This window comes from Fundulus heteroclitus, chromosome 2 (genome assembly GCF_011125445.2).
Source record: "Fundulus heteroclitus isolate FHET01 chromosome 2, MU-UCD_Fhet_4.1, whole genome shotgun sequence".
NCBI classification, from domain to species: Eukaryota; Metazoa; Chordata; class Actinopteri; order Cyprinodontiformes; family Fundulidae; genus Fundulus; species Fundulus heteroclitus.
The window spans coordinates 35256118-35281117 of NC_046362.1; the positions used below are offsets into that span (position 1 = coordinate 35256118).

Consider the following 25000-nt stretch of genomic DNA (forward strand, 5'->3'; position numbering starts at 1 on the left):
CTGGCTTTATGAAACTACAATGACTCCCTAATTAAATGTCTTAGTGAAATTTAGTTTGCCTTTTTGATCAATTATGAATGTGTTTGTGTGAAGGGAAACCAAAAAGGATAAGTACCAGTGTCCATACCAGGAAGCTGCGAACTGATACTGCTATGAACCCCAAAAGGTGTGCTGGGGTTAGGGTTTGGAAGTGGTGGGAAGGCCTTTGAGGGGGACAGAGGATTACTGAGAGCCGAGCTCAACGAGGTGGCGAAGCACTGCATGCTCTGAGAGTGGGAAGTGGCGGTGCTACCAAGATTCAAGGAGTTTATGCCGGTCAGGGTGTCCATCTGGAGAGCAAAACGAGGGAAAGACTGAAACAAGAGCTAAACAACTCCATTGTCTTTGTCAAGCAAGAAAAAAAAAAAAAAAGTACAATACAAGATCTACAGAGCAGCTGGTTGGCATAGACTGAAAATGTTTTCTGTCAAAGCGCCGTCATTCGTCTTTCACATGACAATACCTGTACAGGAGAGATGGCATCCAGGCTGCTGGTGCTGGGAGCGCGCCCTTTTGGCATCACTCCAGGTGGAGGCTGCCGAGCTTTATTCATCACATTGCTACGATTTGCAACCATAGTGAGGATTGTCTCGGACAACTCCTGGGATACACTCCTGAGGGCAGAGAAGAAAAAAAAAGTAAGAATAAGCATACTTGTGCAGCCATCACTGGTTGTGTAGAACAGCAAAAAGATAACAAAGATCAAATTGTTTAACACACTTTTTTAAGCAACGGGGGTTAACAGCCATAAATAAGTTGCAAATAAAATTTTGGTTCTACAGGTGTTTTACTTTGACTTAGAATAGAAAAGGACTTTCTGATGCCTTGCGCTAAGCTTTGACGAGCTGATACCGATTTCAGTTCATGGCGAAATTAGAGATTATGCCTCATTGCCCAGCTCTAACATACTGCATCCAATTTTAGCAATTAGCATAGCTAACTGTACACACTGGTCTCTGGCATTCCCTAAAGAATGGAAATTCTTACTTTAACTGGGATTTTCCAAAGAACTGCCAACAATCCTAAATTCAGCAGGTTTTTTTTTTTTTTTTTTTTTTTCAAAAAAAGAGGCTGAAAGTTGGGCTGGACAATAATTCAAAAACGATATATATCGATCGATAGACAAAGATGATAGAAAAAGGGTCAATAAAAAGTTCAATAGAATAAAAGTATTCCTTCCTGTTGCATTCTAGCCATGCTACAGTTGTTACATCCTCCCAACCAATCACAACGCAGACCCAGGAACCAAGCTCCGCCCCTTTCAGAGAGTTCAGAGAGCAAGCGTTCTTTTTTTCTTTTTTTAAAAACTTGCAGTTTTGGTAAAAAGTTTGTTCAATAAAGGGTTGAGTTTGAATTTAGTGTTTGTGTCTTTATCTAAAGATAGGTTGCTAAACAAGAGCATAAAATGACCAGGGCTACACTTAAAATATGTGTTTTGAATTTGTTGATAATTGTCGATGTCAATCAATATGATTTCTATTTTATTGATTTTTTTTTATATACATCGTCCAGAAAGTTGAAAAAGCCCAAAGACCAACTTTGTTGTATAAGATTCAGCTTCCTTGTATCCGCTCACTGCAGACATGTTAAAAAAAATGCAAATAACTATCAGAAAGTGATTGGATTTTTCTTAGTTTCCAACCCTGCTGGTGCACAAACAGCTTACACTAAAAAGCTGTTAATTCTAATTCAACAATCCTTAACAACACATATTGTCGCTTCTCACCCAGCACATGACTGCAAACAGGCAAGCATGGTGGCTAAAGTCTCCGGGGGCAGCTGGGCACTTTTGGGCTGGTCCTTGTCGGGAGCCAGACCTCCCATGATGGATGGGCAACGTCTTTTCAGAAAGGTAACACATGCCTGAATAAACGGCTCCTGTGATGGCAAAAAAGGAGGAAAACACTTTAGTTTTCAATGACTAATGGTTGGCCAAAAAAAAAAAAAAGAAGAAAAAAAAAAAAAAAAGGGGGGGGTTTATTGAGTTGATCTCCAGGTAATATATAGACGTACCCCATGCTCCCGGATTTTGTCTGTCAGCCATTTATCAAGTTTGAGGTATTCACGGCGAGAGGCAAGTGCAGCGAGGTCAATGACAAATGCAAATGGAGTACCATTCAGCAGCATCGATAGAGACTGAAAAAAAAAATACACGTTTACTATTTAGATCCACATTAATTCTGCAATAAACAACAATAATTTTCTTGAAAAGATCAAACACTGCATTAATAAACCTTTAGGTCCTGGGCCACATCCAGGATGCGAGACAGCTTGGCCTGGTCATACTGCTCCCCTCTCATGTACCACTCAGCCATTGAATGCATAATCAGCTGACGAATGGAAGGAGACTGTCCCTGTCGAGCAGTAGGCCAGAAGAATAGGTAATCCGAACACACCAGGATATCAGATAAAACAAAACGGGGCAAACGGTGAGAATTTGAGTGAAAATTAGACAACGACCCACCTGTCCGTGCCAGGCATAGTGCAGGATGATGGCAGAGTTGGGGTGGTTGCCAAGAAAGATAGGCATGAGGGTAGAAATGAGCTCATTGCGTAACGAATGCCATGAGATGGAGATCTGCAGTAGTGCCAACACCAACATGTCCGGGCAGTGCTTGATTGGGAAGCTGAAGAGCTGCTTCACCTGTTCGTATTGCCCAACCTCAGACAGTCTCAGAAGACTCTCCACCAAGTCCAGACTTTTCCTGCGGGAGGTTGCAGGAACTTCGTTAAAGAATTTAAGAGACACAAACTTCTAGAGTAATTCAAAGCTTGCACAAGGTGAGGTGAACGCTGCCGGAGTAAACCCTTGTACATGTGCCACAGCCAATAGCATATCCCCTGTAAAAAGCAGGAAGACCACAGCTTCCGTACCATGTAGCAATCTCCCTGTTGTCATCCTCAGGTGGAGCTTTAAGGAGGTCAATGACCACGGTGTGACAGGGGTAGTCAGCAAAGCAGAAGACATCAGGGTTCATCAGGGAGTGCTGAATAAACGACAGCTGGAAAACAAAGCTCCCGTTAATAAAAAAAATACTATGACAAATCTTCACCATTCCAAAGACGTACGTCCGAGAGCGTGTTGGACCACGTTTGTCCAAACAGCAGTGTTCGCCACCAGTTACCTGTCCTTCAGCGTGTTTCCACGGCCGGTAAAACAGGTCAACAGGGAAGACCTCCATCCCCAGCCCTCGTTGGATCCCATACACCACGATCTGCAGGCCTTTGCTGTCCCGGATTAGAAAGCCCGGGTGGTCCAGTTCATACGTCACCTCTTTGAAGTTCAAGTTGGGATTCTAAGAGTCGAGAAAAAGGAAAAATACAGATTCTTAGTACATAGAACAAGATTTTATAAGGACCCAGAACCAGAGATGCACAATATCGGGAAAATATTTAATTTTGATATGATCAAAAACTGCAATGACAATATTGATTATGATTAAACCAACATTTCATGGCTGTTTTCTCTCTTTACCAGTACTCCCCACCGCTCTCTGGACCCAGAACAGACACTAGCTAAAACCTCACAAAGGAACCACCACACAGAACATCTCACAACTATTAAAATGTCTTCTAAAGTTAAACTATAGTTTCGTTTAAAATAGGGAAAGCTTGATAGACGTAAAGGCAAACTCTGAGCAGCCACCAATGATGATGAAGAAGAAACTGGACGCCGAAATGCAAGTCTATGCACTTGAGAGTGTTTTAATTGTTGACATATAAAATAAATGCTTAGAAAATAAATCATTTTATAATAATATAGCTTTCTAAATTGTCCATCCAGCTTAACTGTGCAAATAACAAAAGCTATCTTCCAACCATTGATATCCTTGCACTTCAAATTTAGCATTAGGTTGGTTGAACAACTGTCTTCCTTGGCAGTAGCATTGAGTGACTTTAGGGGTAATAGTGTTTATTAAGAGTAATTTACATTCTTATTGTCCATTTCTATCAGTTATGGTACTATAAAAGGAAAAGAAAAGTTAAAATCCTGATGATTCTAACAACCATTCAAACATAAAATAACTTAAATGTTTATTTTGACGATCAAACCCTTTACTTACAACTTCTTTGACGATGTCAATGAGAACCTCCACGTTCCACGTATGTGCCTGTGAGCCGTCGTTCTTGTCCTTACCATCGCTCCAAATTCCACTTCCAGGAGCAGAGATGGACTGTGGGAGAAAGACACAGAATGACTGAATAACGGTGAGGAAAGTTCCGAAGAAAGTTTCACCAAACTAGACCAAATATAGATTTTCACTAAACTTGAGTGATGTCAAGTAGGGCTGGACGATATAGAAAAACAAGCATGTCGATAACATAGAAATCATACTGATCAATATTGATAATTATCAACAAATTTAAAACATTTTAATCACAGCCCTGGCCATTTTATACTGTTGTTTAGCAACTTATTTTTAGATGCAAAAAACACAAACACTGAATTCAAACTCAACCCTTTATTCAACCAACTTTTTACCAGGTTTTTATAAAGAAAAAAGAAAAAGTGCTCTCTGAACTCTTTGAAGGGGCGGAGCTTAGGAACTGAGCATTTCCTGAGTCTGCGTTGCGAATGGTTGGGAGGATGTAATGACTATAATATTAACCTGCATGATGGGCTAGAATGCAAAAGGAAGGAAAACTGTTGTTCTTTTTATTGACCTGTCATTGATATACGTCTATCTGTCGATAAATATTGTTATTGAATTATTGTTCAGCCCTAATGTCAAGCAAAACAGCAGCAGTCAGCACTGCTCCCTCTCACCTTGCCCTTGGCTAAGCACCGTAACGACAACTAAATGGACCATTGTTAATCAGGGTGTCTACAAGTATAAACAAGTTAAATTTAATACTTTTTAAGACCTTTTAATACCACTTCTAAATGAAATTTAAGACCAAACGTACGATGGAAATACAAATCAAAATGACTGTTGAGTTTAAGAACATCGACTAAATGTGTTTAATGCGAAAAGACAAACATGTCATTACAGTCCCATGAACAAATGCTTATAAAATCAAGTAAATATATAAAATACTGTTCCTTCAGAACAAAAATAAATAAAACAGGGGTTGCGGGGGTTGCTGGAGCCTTTTTCCTGATATAAAATAATTGTAGCCGTCCAGTGGTTTCAGGGGCTTTCGTGCTCTCTTGTCTGTACTGGCCTGCGTGTTTATAAGGCAGCTGTATATGTCATGGTACGGAGCGCTTGGCCAGCATTTAACAGACTCGCTCCGTCCCTTCAGGCTTTTGCTGTGTGGATCTGGCAATCTGATACCATCAACCATCAACTTACTCTTATAACGATCTTGTGATACGTTATCTGAAGAAGAAAAATACGCGGAGAACTCGTCAGTTTCTCTGTTTGCGTCCGCCATTGTGTTCGCCTTTTGCCAACCAGTCCGGCGTGCATGCGCGAAAAACCCGCATCAAAACAATAACAATGAACTACCCTATAGGCCACCGCTGCGGTGCCGGTGTTATACATTTACATGTACATTTGCCAAAAAACGCACCCCTGCTATTTTACTGAAATATACACTTGTAGCTGATTTAACATTTCCTACATGTTTACAAATGTGTTCTAAGCTACCAGTATGAATTTCATGAGTCTGGGACAATTTTTAGATTAAAAACATAGGGGGTGCATTTTTCGGCAGCCATTTGCCAAAAAACGCACCCCCTGCTATCTATGAGGGGTTGGCACTTGTATGACTTTATTCCTGTATATCCATGTGTAGTTAAAGGATAAGGGTCAGCAAATGCAAATTCTGCCCGTTAAAACAATGACAGGGCAATTGTTGCTGTATGATCTGCAGCCCAATTTGGAACTTTTAAACAGGCTTTTGAAGAACTTTGATAATTTGCTGCTGTAATATTATAGAATTTTCAGAATAAAAAGCTAGCAGATTTGCAGAATCAAAAACAATTTAATAAATACAAGTATAGAGCATTAAGTATTGTTAGAAAGGTCACGCTATTTTCTGGAAAAATACATTATTGTATGAGTTAAGTTCTTTTCCGTTTTATTTCTCTTTCTTTGTAAGTTTGAAATGTCCCATGCCCCTGAAAGCACCATAGTTTTCTAACAGTAGCGAATGCATCAAACTGGTCTATGAACGCTGTGCTGTTTACTGTAGATGCAGTCTGATCTTCCGTTTAAGACAAAGCTTTGCAGTTTCAAAACTCACGTCGGTTCTCACGGTTTATTGTTGTATGTGAATGACGAGAGACCACAACAAATAAATCAGCCGTACCTCAGATAAAAACTTTGGATTTAATGGTGTTCATTAAACCCGTACTTTTGTAAACGAATCTGCCAAATAAACACCGTTTTTTTCACACAAGAGGTATATTCAAACGTTTTGATATCACTAATATAAGAACAAGTAACTCCGTTGGTGACATTTTAATCCGTTTTCTTCGTCGATATTCAGCTGTACAGAGCGAGGCGTGCTCCCGCGACACCGGCCGGCCGGCGGGGTTCGCGCACCGCTGCGGTTGCTGTCACGCATTTTCCCGGCCCGTCCACCGGGCGATTCACACAAACGCGTTTGGCGTATGTTGTTCCACAGTTCTACCAGTAAAATGGGCGCCTGGACATCCTCTTGCGATAGTTTAACAGCTGAAAAGTCGGTCATATCGTTGTTTCTGTTGCATGTGTAACGGCTGGTTGCTACGTGCGCTCTCACACCATTTGTCCTACCTTAAAGGCAAGGAGCGTTGCTCATAAGATGGTGACGTCACGTGCGTACCGCGCCAACAGTGCTCGGTCTGTGGCTGATGACGTGTCACGAGCACACGAGCCTGCTCAAGAACGCATATTGAGAAACGGCCATCGACAACGCAGCGCATAGGCTACCGGAAAAAAATATTCGACCTAGCAGAACAGATTGCCCGTATTTTCACGGTGACGTGACACACCAATATTTAAGACCCATGCAAAATTAATTTAAGACAATTTAATACTTTTCAAGGCCTTATTTTGAGGAAAATTGATTTACGACTTTTTAAGACTTTTTAAGGACCCGCGGCCACCCTGTTAATACGCTGAACGGTTGAGCTGCACCTAAACGGGGCCTGTGAACTGAAAACGACAAAAGCTGCCCTGTGCTCCACAACCTATTGGTGTGTGTTGTATGCTGTGCGAAACAATAAAACCTTCCCCTCAGCTTAAGCCTGTCAGTCCACAGGGCGTTCACTTTGGTAATAATTTCATGAGGGCAATAGACAACATTTTACGTACTAGTGTGTCACAGACTTCTCGTTGAATATTATGGACCCATCCCCTATTTTCCTTTGTGTTGCTCTTCCTTTCCCTCTCAATAGCAGAGGTAGAGCTAGTGCAGTTTTTTAGCATGTGTGAGATGCTTTTATCACTGAGAAAGAAGAGCTTCCTGTTTGAATGTTGGAGTAATGCCCACTTTTCACTGGAGTTATGTGCACCAGGGAGCTTAAAGTTAAAGCAAACAGCCTGCAGGGTTCAGGGCCAAGGTCAACGCATGTCCTGAACTCTGTGTTTAGATTATTGCTATTTGTCTCTGAGAAACACAACAGATAAAAAGAAGCTGTCCCGAAATAATAACAAAAAACTAATTACGCAAAAAAATAATCTGAGCATAAATAAATGCATTTTTATTTTTAAAAACACATTTGTAATAAAACACTGTATTTTTTTAGCAGCACAGCTGAACTGCTGAATTTTATTTTTGGAGCAGTTTTGGTTCATGCGTGGCTCTGAGTAATAGATTTATAGCCAAATGGATTTTGTTAACTTCCTTTATCATAATGAACCCTACAAAACAACATGATGGAGGTTTACATCCTTACTATCTATCCCTACTTCCATGTCCCAGAGTTCATTGTCAAACTGGGACATTTAGAAACATGTCACAGGGACGCTACAATTAAAAAATTAAAAAATGAATAAATCAGCCAATGTTTCACCAAAATACTTTCCAGATCTTTATTTTGTACCTGGTGCTATTGGTATAAAGAAAACTGTATCTGTGTCCTCTGAAGTGTACCTGTTCATCTTAGCCTTAGTCCTGTTTATAACGTAATTCAATAAAACATAGTCAATGTATTGCACCGTTTGAAATGTCTAAAATGACAGAAACTTAACAATAATTACAATTTCCACAGCATGTATACCAATACGTCAAACCAATATTAAGAAATTAATTTTAGGTCACATTTCCCACCCGCACACCAAAGCACCTCCTTCCAATTTTCACAACTTAAGTTAATTTAAGAACATCACAAAACAAAACAAAAAAAAAAAACAGGTTCCTTACCTGCAGAGGGATACCATCAGATAGGCCGGAGTGGGTACGAGCCATCATTCCCAGAACCCTGGCTACCTGGCTGGCTGTCACCTCTCTCACCCCATACTGGTGGATTATGTTTCTGCATTCATCCAGACTGGGGACAAAAGGACACCGACCATGTCAAGGGTACAGGTCCAGAAAACCCAGCACTAGATCACAAAAGCTTCTTCAACTCTGAACAAAGAACAGACCGGACCTCGGTCCTAAAGTTTGCAGCTTCAAACTGCAACCATCAAATTTATATAAAATCAGAAACAAAACTGAAATTTGAAAATTTAAATAATTTGGTAGGAACAATCAATTGTTTTCCATACAACTTTTCCCTCAGATGTGCTTAAACATGAGCACATTTAATATAAAGTTGGAAACGTTTACTGCTTGATTCATGCAAAGCATATTATCACTAATTCATAAAGGCAACAACATGGGTGGCAAAAACAAATTATATTTGAATACTCTTTGCCGTTATTCTAATTCAGTTGTGTCCTCAAATGCTGCTGTACTGCAGGTTTTAAATGTTGCCACCATTTAAAAAACACTTGAAACCCAAACTTTTGGTTTCTCTTTTGTTTTCTTGTTAAAAAAATAAAAATAAACAAAGTTATTTGGATACATCTCTGATCATATTTTCCAACAGGCATGGTGTACAAACTAAAAGAGCACCAGCCGTCACTATTATTAAAGTGAAACTGTTTTAAATTTGTTTACTATCACAGATTCTGCAAAGATTTGAACCATGAGTGACGAGAACAGTTTAGTTTGATCTATAAGCCCCGCCCCCAACTGTCCCCTCAGAGATCCTACTTCTCTCAATCCTGATCTCTTCCCAGTCAACACCGTGTAAAATCCTCCAGAGGAAAACGAGGCTTCATCAAAGGACTCCTCTTCCATTCATTTATAAATTATGTCTCGATTAAACGATATTTTCTTATATGAATGGTCAACACTTCCATGGAAACTATAGCGCACCCTGTCATGCTGGAGGAGCTGCTGCTTAGCAAAGGCTCACAACCTCGCTGTGCCATTTGCAGAGAAAAGTCAGGATTCTCCCCAGAGGATGGAATCAGGGCGCAGCGCCGCCACACTGATTTTCAGATCAATGGTGTTTCTTTCCTATTTTTCCCGATCATTTTCCTCAATTGTATCAAAATTCCTTGCCCCGTAAGTCACTTTCTACGGGTCCCATTGTTTTCCTGCTAAATCTCGGGGCTCCGCCATCTCACGATATTTTTGCACGACACTTGCTTTTCACTGGTCGGTTGTTCTGTGAGACGTTCAAATTAAGCGCCATTATTGGTGAAAATCTGAGCGCAAGAAACTGTTAACGGGCCATTTTCACGGGTGACTTTCAAAATCAACTTTTCCTGACTTCCTGTTCATCGAGACCAATCATGATAAAACATTGTAGTTATAATTACTTTGAAATAGCAGACACCCTGTGGAGTTAGATTACGTGATGTAGAAAGTGGACATAATGTTTACCTTCAGAATAATTACCATATGAAGGTAAATATTATGTATTTGCTTGCAAATGTCACCTTTCTACTAGTATTTATACATACTTTTAGCAATAAAGAACATTTAATTTGACCTTAAGAAGAATTTGGGTGTTGGAGATTTTCTTATGCATCTGAAGTTGCGTATTTAGAGTGGACTGAAAGCTTAAGTTGCTGGAAATGGCCTCCATTTGTACTTGAAACAGTAAAAATGCTACAGCCCAAAGTAGAGTTTTCTAGCCCCTCCACTATACAATTAAGTTTCTGTGGAGAGCCCTGAAAGTTTTACCCAGTTTGCTGCTGGACTCTCAGTCAATTATTATTATCAAATTACATCTTTTAACTATTGCGCAGAAAGCATATTCTTAATCAGACAAAAATGAATTCATATATAGCTTCTTTAAACAGCTGATAGCCCATTGGCTACCCGGCCAGATAGCTCGACTAATATCAGCATGTTATATTACTGATATTATATAAAGAGCAGCACAGCACAAACGTTATCAAGTTACAACTATATTCAGGTGGCGTTTAAGAGTAAATTTTGCTTAAGTCTCGGTAAAATAATGAGATGTATTGAATAGATATTATTCATTTAGATTTTTGTACCATCTGTATTAATGATGGAATTGTTGCTTTTCTGCATGACATAAGCAATTCAATCTTGTTATATTTACATTTAATTCTATTTTACATTTATTCTTTAGAATTTCTGTGTAAAAACTATGATAATCTAATTAAAAATGTTATTATGGTAACACATAATGATAATAAAGATTCTTGATTCTTATCTAACAGGTTTAATATTTAACAGGAGTGTTTGGAGAGCCTTCAGACATACCTTGAGAAAACATATGATTTAACACTGGAGTACAACTAAGTGAAAGATGAACGCACCTGGCACAAAAGCCATATCCAACTTCCTGAATGAAGTCTGCGAGGGAACTCTCCATGATGGTCTTAGCTAACTCCCCGGAGTCTGGTAAGATCCTGTCCATGGGAATGTCCCGTTTTTCAGGGTACAGCAGTGGTGCGAGCACCACAGGACAGCGCTCCTGGGGGAAATCTGAGAAAAAGCACAAAAATGTAACGAATAAGTTTAGTTTGAGACATTAACCGTTCACGATCAGACAGACGGTGCATTTTTTTTATTAATACCTCGACAAAGTGTCTTGAGGAAGGCGTCAATCTGCTCCTGCCCTACCCCACTGGCTCCCTTCTGTCCAAACAGTAGATGGGAGAGCAGCAGGTGCAACACCTCTATGGGAATGTCTTGGAAGCCACCTTCTTGGTTTCCTCCGAGATCTGCGTCAACGTATGACCGCAGAAGATCGGGAAGTTTCTGCTTGATGAACTGAGCAGCTGAAAGGAGAAAAAAAAAAAAAAAACTGTCAGGGTTTAACTCCATTTCACAGGGAAACATCAGACATTAAAACTATGTTCAAACGTATGTTGGGGTTTTACAACAGCGCTTACCAAATCCCCGCAGATCTGTGTTGCTGGAGTTGAGCAGGGCAAGGCCAAAAATTACCTGGAAAACAGAAAAATAATCAGATCAAGATGATTCTGGTGTATCTAAAAACTTTTGTGTTGATCTGAACACACAGGTTTTCAGTCACAAACTGAGTTAGGTTAACACACATCTTCTAAGAAACACGTTACCTCTTGGACCTTGCTGAGTTTCAGTACTTTACTCAGCTGAGTAAAGAGGTGGGCAGATGGCTTCAAACTCTGAAAGATAAATTAAAGGAGGATCTCTTAGATCAAAGAGCTTCAGCTGCTCACATTTTCTGATTGAGGCACATATTAAATACGCAGTAATTACCCTACAACAGCACAGTTCTGTCCCATATTTATGAAACGGGAAAAAAATCCACAGAAATTTCACTTCAGCTCAGAATAATTTAAAGTCTCGGAAAAAGACAGAACATCTCTGTGAAGAGCAGAGGGTTCTAGCTGAGCTCTAAAACTAAAAACAATGACAGGACCACTGGCTGACAATCCACAGTGGAAACACTGAGCCGTGTGCCCCCCAACAGCGCGTTAGCATTTTACAACGCTTGCTCCGTACCTTCTGGTAGTGCAGGGGATTGTCGATGGCGTAACAGAGAGTAGAGATAAAGTTTGCCTTTGATATCAGCGACACACACTCCTGAATCAGAAACTGTGTCTGGAGGGAAGAAAGAAAAAAAAAAGGGATGACACAGCAGATAAAACAAGAACACGATCTTAAACATTTAATATGAAACAATAAGCTGTAATATATTCTAGACTGAGACATTGAAAGGAGGAGATTGCTCTCATCGCACACACTAACAAGGTCAATTTCTGTTTAGTACGGCTTCTTATATACAGGGCAGATCGGTTCAGGTTGAAAGTTTTTAAATCGCTTATAATACAAAGACATAAAGGTGAACAACAAGCAAAGCTGGTGACGGAGAGAAGTTCAAAGTGTGTTTCTTATTAAAGATTACCTGGTGAAAGTCCTTGCCACTGCTTTTACCATCGCCACTGAAATCCACATGGGAGAAGAGACAGCGTAGTAAATGCCTGTCTGCCTCAGGACCGTGACGATTTACAATCTGGAATCACACAAAAAGGGAAAAAGGTTTTTCACACAATCCAAGTGGACAAAGCCTTTTTTTTCACGCTCTTCAACAAGCAATCTATATTTTAAAAAAAATGTTCCTCCTCAAGACTGTCGTCCTGTTGAGGTCATTTGTATCGCGTACGCTGCACTGACCAATATGAAAACGTAATAAACGGAGGAACTCCTCTTTAAAACCAAAAACTAACTTCTGAGGAGCGGGAGTCAGGAAAAGTCAGCAGACTAAATCGTTATTTTTTCTCCCCTGATAACAAAACATCAACAGCTGTAGTTGCTAAACGGTAAAACTGACTACACATAACAGCAAGCTTAACAAAACACATTGTGATCAATAACAGCCAACAATCTAAATAAGACGGACATTAAATAGTCGGTGAAAGAACGCATGTGAACAAACATCATACAAACAAATTTTACGGAAAATCTCTTGTGTAGTTTGACGGTTTCCATCGATCCAAACCCGACATCACACAAAAGAGATTCGGCGCATGTTGCTGCTACTTACATGCTGTATTTCTTGCTGGCTGGCTCGGTAGTTTTTCTTCGTTAAATTGTCCACCAGATAGCTGATTTGAGACAAAGCCAGCGAGAGCGAGTCAAGATTCATTGCTGGTTGGGGCGGAAGCAGGCAGCCGAGCGCGGCGCAAAATCACCATTATTCCCCTTTAGTCACTTCAGTGATAGGTCACTTCTGCTCCCCCCCCCCAAAAGGTGCGACAAATGTTGGCTTCCAAATGTGTGCTCCGATCAGTGGCTCCCAGTGCTAGCAGGTAGAATCCTTCAGTTTAAAACAATGGACAGCATCTGTGAATGAAAAACAGTTTATTAATCATTTGACAAGGATTTTTTTTTTTTTTTTGGATGGACAACAGTTTAATGTGAGCAGCTAATTCTAAGACAGGAAGCACAGTTAAATTTATCGCCTTACCATGCAAAACCATAAGTGTGCTAATATTAAACCCCCAGGATTCACACATACTGGAGACATAGAGGCAGCCAGAACGCGCCCCCCCCCCCTGCCAAAAAAAACCTTATTTCCCAGAACTTTCTATTAAACAGTGGTGGTTAGTTGTGTTAATTTACGCTGTGAAGCCCAAACCCAGATGTGTGTCACTGCAATCTGGCGATACACCCCCCCCCCCCCCACTGCAACATTAGTCCAGAAAGTGATTTAAAAACAGAGAAATCTGACCAAACAGAGCGTTACCCTCAGACAACTTCACAATTGTGGCTTACAAACAAAGTACTATTGCTCCAAACTTTGTGGAAATGTGCAACTACAGCGGATTTTAGGTTGACTGCACACATCCCGCCTCTCAAGTGTGTGCAAAGGAAATAAAAGCTTCAGTCGCAAAAAAACAACTGCAGCAACTTTCTCCTAAAACTCTACCTAACGATTTCGTCATAGTCATTACACCTACTGACTAATGGAAAGGTGTAACTTTCCATAAACTTTAAATGCTTTTCACTAATGCAGACTTTGTGTTTACTTGCCTTATGGAGCAAGAGGAAAGGAGCTTGGAGCAATTGTTTGGATTACAAACCGTCAAGTTAAAGACATTTTTGTGATTAGTTCACAATGGATACTAATTTGGCTAAATTAAAATTACTTCTCATATGAAAACGGTAAGAAGTGAGACTTTAAATCATTCATGTTCCTTACAGCCTATCCCAAAGGAACATCGTTCACACAAACACAGGAGCAGCAATGTCTCTGTTTCTATTTTAAAATTAGCTAATGACCGGGGTTCGTACGGGCTTTAAACTATTTTACATTTTCATAAAGGAACATACATGGAGTAAAAATATTGTAACAATACAGGTTTAAATCACTAAAAGATGATTTGACATTACTCCCGCGCAGAGTTTGATTTCCACTAAGGTTAACAGACTTTATCTGTGTATTTGAATGTACATATTGTGTTATTAGACATAAGTGGCCAGTTTAAATCTGTTTGCAAACATTGTTCTTTGTCATTACAACAGAGGGCTACCACTGTGCACCACTCAGGGAGCATTCTGGGGCTAAAGGCTCCCACATACTGGGGCGCACTGTCCGCATACTGTGATCCACGTAGACCTTTTCCCTTCATAGTGGAGCGAAACTGTTGCCTACATTTCCCACACTTTCTGCCGGAGCGACGAAGCGAGAGAATGGATAGTAGCATGTTTGATTAGCTAGCTCCTACAGCCGGTTCTTCTCCACCAGGCATCCACCGCACACCTGTCAGCGAGGCACAGACAGGGGCTGCGACGCCGGGCGTTCTTGCAACTGCCTGCTTGGAGCAGCTCGGTGTCACATAAACAGTTCGATGGGAAGGCTTCTTCTCACCGGGCAGTTTATAGCGTGACTTCCCGTAAGCGTCTGTCTGTGAGGAGACCGCCTCGAGTACGCTTGGGCGCCTGCGCGAGTATGTGGGAGCCGTAAGGGCCTTGGTCAGGGTCCCTGAACCAGAAACTTGGAGCGTCTCCAGAACACAAGGGCCCACCATCCTCACTACAAAACACCAGTTATTCAGAAAATATCAACAGTATACGAATTTAAACTCTATTAGTCCTGTATTATAGACGGGTTTAAATTCTCTTCAATCCAACGTTATTTTCTGAAGACTTTGTAGTACCGCATATTTCCATGGATTATGTTTCTAATCCCTGTTTGGTGCCATTGAACTAATATGAAATATAACTATCCTGGATCAAACTAAAATGACCGGGCAACCTCCTGCCGGTAGATATTTGTTGGAGTCACATTTCCATTCATTAGATTATCAGGAAACCATAGAAATATATGGTAAATTATCAGCTGTCATCGGGGTAAATTTATGCACAGTGAAAATGAAACTCTTTTTCAACCTATTGAAGTTGGGCAGAAAAACATTAAAAGTCCAAAAATACACACTATCAAAGGCCTGAGATTACAATTTATTAGTCTACGCTAAATAAAAACACTTGGAATGCCAGTTGTAATCAAAGTTTTCATTATCTTTATAGAGAAAAAGAGTTCATTTTAAATGCACAACCATCACTTTAATGATGTGCAGACTTCGCAGATCACACAGTTTGCTATAAAGAACTTTTTTTCCCTAGTTCAGATTAAAACGTTTTGTGCTGTAGCTGACCAATTCAAGGTAGCACAGGTTTGTAAAAAATAAAACAAACAAATAAAAAAAAAAAAGGGTCTTTACCCAAGAGCTAAATCTAATACCAACTTCTGTGTAGTCATTTCAAAACGTTCAGGCTAATTTATATATAGAAGTACCCAAAGTCGCTCTCCGGACAAAGAACGCGCTAATACGAGTTAGCAAATTTAAGACGCTAACGCAAGTGAAACTATTTGAACAGAGCGTTCAAAGAAGTCCTACCACATCTGTTCCTGGTGTGTAAAATATTTTTACTAGTTTTGGAGCCACTTTGACTCTTCGGCGAGCAGCCTTCTATAACCACTGAGGAGATCTGGCTAGATGTGTAGATCAGCTAACGCCACCATAACGCTGGTAAACACCGTTAAGACACCTGGCTAACATGTCCGATGGGTTAAACGCCAGTAAGACATAGAGCAATGTCTATGAACGGAGGACCTCATTAAGACGTGTTTAACGTTTATATTTCAACTTTTACAAAGATCGGCACAGGAAACGAGTCTCAAATCCTTCCAAAGCTCCAAATTAGCATTTGCGCGAAGCTAACGTTAGCCGCACGAGCATGTTTCACATATCTGAGCACGGAACGGAAGAAAATAAGGTTATATTTAACCGTTTTTAAAGTTATATCACCTTCACTGGTAGTTGTTAAGATTCCCGCGCTCACTCTCGAGCTTCGGTTTTAAACACTGGGAATTGGTTTTACGAGATTTGGTTCACCAACGGTAGCATTAGCCATTTTAGCTTGCTTCCCCAGGCTCGAACTAATCTCTGAATATGCTAACCTAGCTACGGACGTTGGTTTATAAAACCACTCCGTAAACCTCCATTCGACTGAATGTGAGCGTTGCTTTCGGATACCACCTTCAAAACACCAACGGGGGATATCATTGGGCTCAACGGAAACCAGTTTTAAACTAAATTGCAGCTACTTTTTTGCTAAGGAAAATGACAGCTGTTTTCAGGAATTAGACTCCCCCGTCATGCTAGTGGAAAATGAACAACTCCCCCCAGTTTGAGTCTCTAGTTTTGCTTTGTGTGGAACGCTGTCGATTGTTGTATGTCAAATATGTTCTCGGTCTCACCGTGCTTCCAGTAAAGCAAATCAGATCGTCATTCCTTCTAGTTTCCCCACAACAAACTTGATGAAATGGAAGGGTTGCAGCGCCTCCAGTTCAGTTTGATTTTCAAAATAAAATGGCGTCTGTCACCGCCGCGGCGCGCTCACGCTACCAGACGGGGGCGTGCATGAGGTGCCCGCTGAGGCCACCGTCTTCTTCCGCTTATCCGAGATCGGGTCGCATGCGCAACAGCCCTCTCCCCAGCTCACCTAAAACAAATCTTAATAGAAATATTTGAAGCAAATAATTTTTAACTTTTATGCTGATGTGATTTTTTTGTTCTGTTTTTGCTTCAAAACTTTTTTAACCATCTAAAATGCTGAAATGTTCTTGGAAAAGGAACATTTACTCATTGCACATTGTTTTTGCCATTGCTGTGACAATAAAACCGGCATCTCAAAACTCCAGTTCTCGAGGGCCGATCTCCTGCATGTTTTAGATCTGTCCCTGCTCCAACGCATCTGATTCAAATGACTAATTTATCTTCTCCTTGTCATCAAGGTCTGCAAAGGCCTACTAATTAAGTACTCATTGAGTTCAGCTGTGTTGAACCAAGACAACACCTGAAACATGCAGGACAACAGCCCTTGAGGACTGACTTTGGACACCACTGCTTAAAGGGTACTAAACTATAACCTAAAATATTAAAACACAACTAAAAGGTAAAATATAAACAAGATTAAAAGTGTATTTCTGATACAGTGCCAACAAGCCTGGCCAAAGGTTGAATGGGGCATCTAGCAGAATATGAATTGGGGGGACCTCTTCCTGTTAAAAATATCATTTCCTAGTCACCAAACTTCCTAGTCCTGTAAAAAATATATTTTTTTATTGTTCCTGGCAAATAAGGGTTTCTGATTCTGGTCACTTACAGCGTTTCAATACATATTTAGTGAAATCTGGGAGAGGGGACCGGTTGTAATAGGCTGAGGTTCATAATTACTGACCTTGGATAATTGGTTATTCTATTCTGAGACGTATTTGTGAACAAACCGAGCTCAAAAAAAAGATATTTATAGCATCAGATCTTAATTATGTCAACACAACAATCAAACTATGAATATTATTCTTTGTACTTTAACAAAGTAAACTCACCAATTACTTTTGAAACTTAAAATTTAAATCCTTTTAAATATTTTAATGTATCCAAATTAAATGTAATAGCTCTCGAAAAACAAATGTTAGATCAATGGTTTGTGGTAAAATTCAAGCATTTGGGATGCCACTGATTGGGGGGGCCTAAGCTGCAGTTAATTTGGTTCTGCCTTGGGTCAGCTCTGCGAGCGATTATGCAATACATTTCATCTCACTCCTTAATTAAGGTGGAAATCTATTCATAAAGAAGTTCACACCCATGTAATTATTTTTAAACACAGTGTGACTCAGTACTTCATAACAAATGTGTAAAACATTAGTGCAACCCTTCATCCTGAGCACGCCTGATGCCCTAGTGGAGAAGGAATAACTAAATTTTACCAGGAAGAAACAGCCAGCAGAACCAGAGAGGTTCACACAACCCTTTGACCGAGCCCAGAGACGTTGATCTTTTAGTCATTTGGGTGTGATTTGTTAAACAGCCGAGGGTATATGGGGGAGGCGTTGACATTAACCTACTACTGTTTCACCCGTCAAACAACTAAATGGTGACAGAGCAACATTGGTAGATGAAAGGATTACCTGGGCTTTCCTTGCAGTGCTCCCCATCCACACTGCAGGTCTCCCCTTGTCACATTAGTGTTTGCTGGATAGAGGAGCTAATTTGTGATGCAGCTGTTCTCAGCCATGAAAAAGTATTTCTCCCCTTACATATAGCGTCTCTTTATAACAGTAGTAAATACAAAATACAGCAAAGGATGATTTAATTTAGTAAGGTGAAAAACAGCTATCCAAACCAACCTGGCTCTATGTGAAACATGATTTACCTCCTAAGCTTGGTAACTGGTTCAGCCAGCCTTCAGGTCCAGGTTACTTTACTGATGCTCAAACAACAAAGTGAGAAAAGGATGCCGTTTGTTTTACACAACACACACTCACTGTAAATACATAGCAGACCCAAATAAACATATTTTAATAAGTACTCAGATTTCTCAAGGTCCCATCAATCAGACATAGCGGCCAATAACTGCCATGAAGGGTAGATGATAATAACCAATGTGTTACGACCCTCAGGTGTTTGAGCTTTTGGGTTTCTTAATGTTTGTTTTTTCCTGTTTATATTCTCTAGTTTCTCTCATTTTGGTTCATGCATTTTGGGTTGTTTCATTATTTGTACATTTTGTATTGTTTCTCTTGAATCGTCTGGTTACTGAAAAGTGCTTCATAAATAAACTTGCCTTGCCTCGAATTTGTTCAGCTTTATTTAGCTCCTGTTCATTACACTCCTCCCCTCGGTTTATTTGTCTTTAATCTCAGCCGTTCCTCATCTATACCTGATTGCTCTCACCTGTTTCTGCATTTTCCACACATTCCTCTATATTTAATGCTGGATTCAATTTTCCTCTGAACTCGGAACTAGTGAGTCACAGATTATGTCATCTCTGCCTTTTTGGAGAGGCTGGTGCTGCCTTTCTGTGTTCCAGTATCCCTCTTGTTGGACAGCAGCAAAGGACTTGGTTCCTCGCACAAAAGACATTGTTAAATGTACAAATACAACCTACCAGATGGGGACAACCTGGGTCTCCAAATTCATTTTAAATTCACATTTTATTGCAAAATTATAATTTTTTTGAGCTGTGCTGAATTGTTCTTGAAACATTAAAGGAGCAATAAGTAACAATGACACCTAGTGTTTCAAATATGAATAACACACAAAACAGCCCCCCACTGCTAATTCAAGATGACGAGAGTAGATGATCCATTAAGTTGTTATGCAATAACTTTTGTCATAAAATACCAGATGCTCTGTTTTGGCTACCTTGGGGACTCTCATATGATTGGCTCAGGAACCAGGAAGTAAACGCTGGCTACACACGGCACCAAAGTAGTTCTGCACCGTACCTCTAGGTTCGAAAGCAAAAAAAACTTGACTTGAGGTGAGTTCACACTAAACGTGAAAGTGGTGTCCTGAGCGTCTGATTTACATGTTATCCCCACGTACAGGTGCAACAGACGAGCGAAGCGATGCAACAGACGCGTTTCTAGTGACGCAACAGGCGCGATTTTGGTGATTGCAGCGAAGACACAGCAAAACGACACCTGCAAGGGATGCGAAGCGACAGTTGCTGGAGTTTAAAAATCTGAACTTTTGTGTCTTGTCGCATCGCAACAACCAATCAGGAACTAGATGTGTCTATGACATGTGGGGAAGGACTGCAGTGGGGACGAAGGTGTTTTCTTTCAACATGGAAGACAAGCTGATAGTGGCAGTCTGCGGTTGTATGAGTCAAGCAATTATTACTAGTCCAGAAAGGAGCAAGCCTGGAGAAGCGTGAGTGAGGAGACTAGAGTGGCAGGTAAATGAAAGCATTACTTGACAGCGCCATTATACTGCTGTATTTCTGGCTTGTTGCCCGCCCGCCAATTGCTGGTGATATGTCAGTTGAATGACAGCACACTAAAGTGCTGAGTTTGTCGCCGAAATCACGTTTGTTGTGAATGCGTTTCTGACTTATTGCTCCTTTTTTTTGGTTTAGCCACTACGATTACTATTGTTAAAGCAATAACAATGGCAATAACCCTCCTCTATGTGGTATTTTGTGCAAATAAACAGAACTGAAACATCCTGTCTGAACACTGAAAGGTAGCAGCTGTATGACTAACTAAATGTTACATAAATAATAGAGAACTGCCAAAAACAGTCAAGGTATGAAGTTTCATTCAATGTTTCTGCAAGCAGCAGCCATCATGAATACTGAAGTCGGGTACCATCCTGTTGCACCGACTTTCCAACGCGTAAGGCACGGCAAATTTATTTGTGTAGCACATTTCAGTACAAAGACAATGTAAAGTGCTTCACACGATTAAAATATAGGAAAATAAAACAATAAAAGCAAGTTGGAACAAAATGTAGAAACAAAATAAAACATGGGAAAATAGAAACTAAAAGCAAATATTAAATACACTGCAAAAACGGAACTAAAAATAAGTAAAATATTCTTAAAATTACTGTATCTGTTCTTGATTTGAGCAGGTAGATAAGATAATTTGCCAATGGAATAAGATTTTTGCACTTAAAATAGGAACAACTCATCTCCATCATCTTATTTCAAGTGCAGGATGTCTAATTATCTTGTTTTAGGGGTAAAAATACTCGTTCCATTGACAGATAATATTATTTACCTGCTCAAATCTAGGTCAAAAACACTAATTTTAAGAAGATTTTACTTATTTTTAGATCCATTTTTGCAGTGCAGTTGGACTACAAACTTAAACTAATGATTTTTCAGTAAAACAGTTTATCGATTGTTTTTAATACCGACTTTAGGGGCCGTTCCAGTTAGATTTCCGAGGTGGAGAATTCCGACTACCGAGGACAAATGGAACGCACCATGAGCTCTCTGGTTTTCACTCCCCATTGCTTGTCTTTTCTGTTCAATTCATGCTCTCTGTTGTTCTGCCTGAATTTAATCCCCCCATCATTCTTCCTTGTGGTTCGGCCTGTTCCTCATGCCTGCTGTAAGTCTTTTGTTGTTGTTTTTTTATCATCAAAATCCTTCACTTACCAGTTTCTCTGCTTTCGGGTCCTTTCCAAACCAATTCATGACACAAGAGTTTGTTATTGCTGTGTTGCTGTGAAGGGATTTTGGCCCATGCTTTCTATGCAGAATTCAGCTGCATTGGAGGGTTTTTCAGTAAGAGTGACCTGTTTAAGGCCCGACCACAGAACTGGATTTCACTCCAGAAGGCCCAATCCTAAAAAGTCATCAAAAGACGAGCTTGTTACAGGAATCATACCTTCTTAAAAGCTTTCATTCTGTCTCGTTAATCCACAGAATATCTTTCTTAAAGTTTTGGGAAGCATTAAGACGTTTTTATAAAAAGGTAAGAACAGCATTTGTGTTCATTTGGATCAACGGTGGTTCTGGCTTTGGAACTATCTCATGGAGGTCATTTTTGTCAAGTCTCTCTTTCTCACTGTTGAATCGTGAACTCTGACCTTAACTGGCACAAGCAACGCCTGCAAGTCTGCAGATATTGTTGTGGGTTCTTTTGTGACCTTCTGGATGGGTCATTATACACTGTTTGTTGTAATTCTGGTAGGTCGGACACTCCATGGAAGTTTCAGAATTTTTGTGTTCTCCATTTGTGGCTAATTTTAAAGCTTTAAAAGGTATTTTTAAGTAAGATGTCAATTACTTTATTTCACATCTATCCTGTGTGTCCTCAGTATTAGACATGATGTAAAGGTCTTTGAGATCTTCTAGCTAACTGCATGTCAGACAGGTTCTGTTTAAGTTTTTTCTTTTATTCTGCAGGTCTGACAGACATCAAGCCTGGGTGTAATTTAAGATGGGAACAAGTTGGTTTAGTTTTCTTTTTTTCTTCTGGCAATAAAATCATTTGAAAACTGCTATTTTACCCTGTTACCTTTGCCTTAAATACAATTTGGTTTGATCTGAAACATCTAAGTGTGGCATAAAAAGCTACAACAAAAGACATTTATGAGGGATTAAATATTTTTATATAGCAATGGATTTGTAATCAATTGATTGATTGTTTACTTTTTCGTTTCTTAAATGTTTTATAAAATATTATTTGCCATAATCTACAAAGAAACAAACTGCACAATTGTATCCAGAAAGTCGGCAAATAAAAGTTTCAAGTCATTTTTACACATCCCATTGTACAGCAACGACTGTCATTAATGATTGAAGAAAATATGGAACAATAGATACATTTTCAAAACTGGATATTTCTCTAAAACTGATTATACGACCAGGCAGAAACTGATGAGAGAGACTTCTAGGAGCCTGACAGCAAAACTGGAGGGAGCTGAGTATATTACATGTGACAACAGCTTCCTGTGTTGACATTATTACCAGTGTAAAGACTTCAAAAGCAGTTTCTTGTTCAGCAAAACACCAAGGTATATCCAAAAACTAGAACAACCTTGTGGAAGACTGTCTTGTGGTCTCATGAACCTAAAATTGACCTTTCGGTCACATTTCTAAAGAGCAAGTTTGGTTAAAAAAAACAACTAAAAAAAACATCCATACACATCACTAACAGAACAACTCTGGGGTTAATCCAATCCATATGGATCTAGACTTTATTCATTAAGGTGAATGAAATCATGAACAATACTTCAGTTTGGACCAAACACTTTTAGGTGTCTGTTAGAAAGCTGAAAAAAAAAAAACAGATTTAATATTTCATTATTACAGTGAGCCTAAGCATGTATCCAAATCAACAGAATAATAGCTTTGTGAAATTAAAGTTGCTTTTTTATGCTCATGTCAGAGTTGAGCAATAAATCTGACTGTGGACAAGAGATCTGCGCGAGTTGGAGAACTTTTGACAAATTTTGTCAAGATGTAGGATGCTGACAGACTCCTACCAAAAAGACTGAATGCTGAAACTGAATCAAACGCAGCATCAACAAAATATTGGTTTAAAGGCGTGCACACTCATCTGTAAGGGTTGGTTACGCTATGTAAAACAACACAGACCTGACTTTGTTTGAAGCGTGTGATCTCTTGGGAGGTTATAGTTATTTTGTGGAAGTATTGAGGTGGAGAATAAGTGAAAAAGCAAGAAAGCTATAAAGTATTTGTACAATACTGCTAAATGTTGTGTGATTTGTTTTTTTATTTTAAACATTTTATGTATCGGTTTGTATTGTGTGTGTGTATATATATCTATCTATATACATATATAGATATATATAGTCTTTGTTTGCTAACAAAAATGTTCGTCATCTTATGAAAGTGCATTCAAGGACAGTCAACCTGGACCAAGTTTATCAGATGGCAGTGAGTATGTGAGACAAGAAAATATGTTATGAGTATGTAAGAAAATAAAATAATATTTATTTATTTATAGTTTGTCCTCCATCTGTTGTAGAGGATATGAAACACTAAAGTCAAAACATGTTTTAAAGTGTGTTTTTTGTGTGATTTCCTTTAGTTTGCACCATAAAACTCTTTAAAAGGGGTGTTTAGACTTTTATATACACTGTGCATCCTCTCCATTGTGAGGCTAAAAATCCTCACACTCCTCTAGGTGTACATCTGCGAAAACTCTGCCTGGGGCTGAAAACACTAGACAGCTTCAGAGGAAGGTACAGCAGAGATTGTACTTTCTAAAAAAAAACTGAAGAAGTTTGAGATGCTAACCAAACATCCTCAGTAACCTCTACAGAAGCACAGCTCATCACCATTTGCAATCCAGTATGGGATGGCAGATGTGCCACTGTCGACGTGGAGGTGTCTCAGTGAATGATAAATGCTGCCCAGTTCATCTGTGGAACAACCTTTTCATAGCTATGGGACATTTAGCACATCAGGCCCATTAACCAGGGGCCATAACAGACAGCATACAACCACAACACTGTGGCTTCGGTTGTCAGGGAAGCCTTCTAGAAGATAAGATAAGAATTCCTTTATTGTCCTGCCATGGGGATATTTGGGTGTGACAGTAGCAAACAAACGGACAGTTACACACAATTGTCGGCAATGAAAAGAAGAAGAAAAACAATAAACTAGTCCAATCTAAAATTAACTCTAAACACACTCCAAGAGCAGAAAAAAGTAAATACCAGAGTAAATATTGCACAGTAGAAAATGTTTAACAGTCGAAAAGACTGCAGCCTTTTTGCATAACACATGATAGTATGCAATGTGCATGATAGTGCAGCAGCGTCCTGAAGTAGCTAAGGTGTGTGCAGGTTTAACTTGCTGAGAACCTGGGAACAGTGTTAAACGATTAATGATCGGATCGGGGGGATTGTCCATCAGTGATGTGATTTTTCTTACAGTCCTTCTGTCTCCCCCCACCTGCACTGGGTCCAGCTCTGTCCTGCATCCCAGGCCCTCCTAATGAATTTAACCAGCCGCTTCCTCTAAGCTACAGATCAGCTGCTGCTCCAACAGACCATAGAAGAAGACTGAAGCCACCACAGAGTCAGAGAAGGTCTTCAGGAGCCCCCTCTGCACTCCAAGAGACCTCAGCCTCTGCCCGGTAGAGTCTGCTCTGACCTTTCTTGTAAAGAGCATTAATATTGTGACTCCAGTCCAGCTTATTGTTCAGCTCAACACCCAGGTACTAAGAGTCCACTATCTCCACATCGGTTCCCTGGATGTTCACGTGTGTCAGAGAGGTGAGTCT

At 39.8% G+C, this 25000-nt stretch overlaps 1 protein-coding gene across 4 annotated transcripts in view; it reads right to left on the reverse strand.

Annotated features, from left to right (window-relative positions):
- Nucleotides 1-16835, reverse strand: part of cnot1 (CCR4-NOT transcription complex, subunit 1) — a 36769-nt gene extending 19934 nt beyond the window's left edge. For all 4 annotated transcript variants that reach the window (XM_021312503.2, XM_021312500.2, XM_021312502.2 and 1 more), the window contains exons 1-18: nt 16700-16835; nt 12980-13278; nt 12341-12448; nt 11938-12036; nt 11529-11597; nt 11343-11397; nt 11025-11228; nt 10764-10932; nt 8338-8464; nt 4104-4214; nt 3165-3335; nt 2914-3041; nt 2504-2744; nt 2274-2393; nt 2053-2175; nt 1766-1917; nt 503-653; nt 116-329 (exon numbers count right to left, since the gene is read on the reverse strand). In XM_021312503.2, coding sequence (XP_021168178.1) covers nt 116-329; nt 503-653; nt 1766-1917; nt 2053-2175; nt 2274-2393; nt 2504-2744; nt 2914-3041; nt 3165-3335; nt 4104-4214; nt 8338-8464; nt 10764-10932; nt 11025-11228; nt 11343-11397; nt 11529-11597; nt 11938-12036; nt 12341-12448; nt 12980-13081 — 2344 coding nt within the window. In that variant the 5' untranslated portion in view covers nt 13082-13278; nt 16700-16835. The remainder of the gene's footprint in view (nt 1-115; nt 330-502; nt 654-1765; nt 1918-2052; nt 2176-2273; nt 2394-2503; nt 2745-2913; nt 3042-3164; nt 3336-4103; nt 4215-8337; nt 8465-10763; nt 10933-11024; nt 11229-11342; nt 11398-11528; nt 11598-11937; nt 12037-12340; nt 12449-12979; nt 13279-16699) is intronic.
- Nucleotides 16836-25000: the final 8165 nt, after the last annotated feature.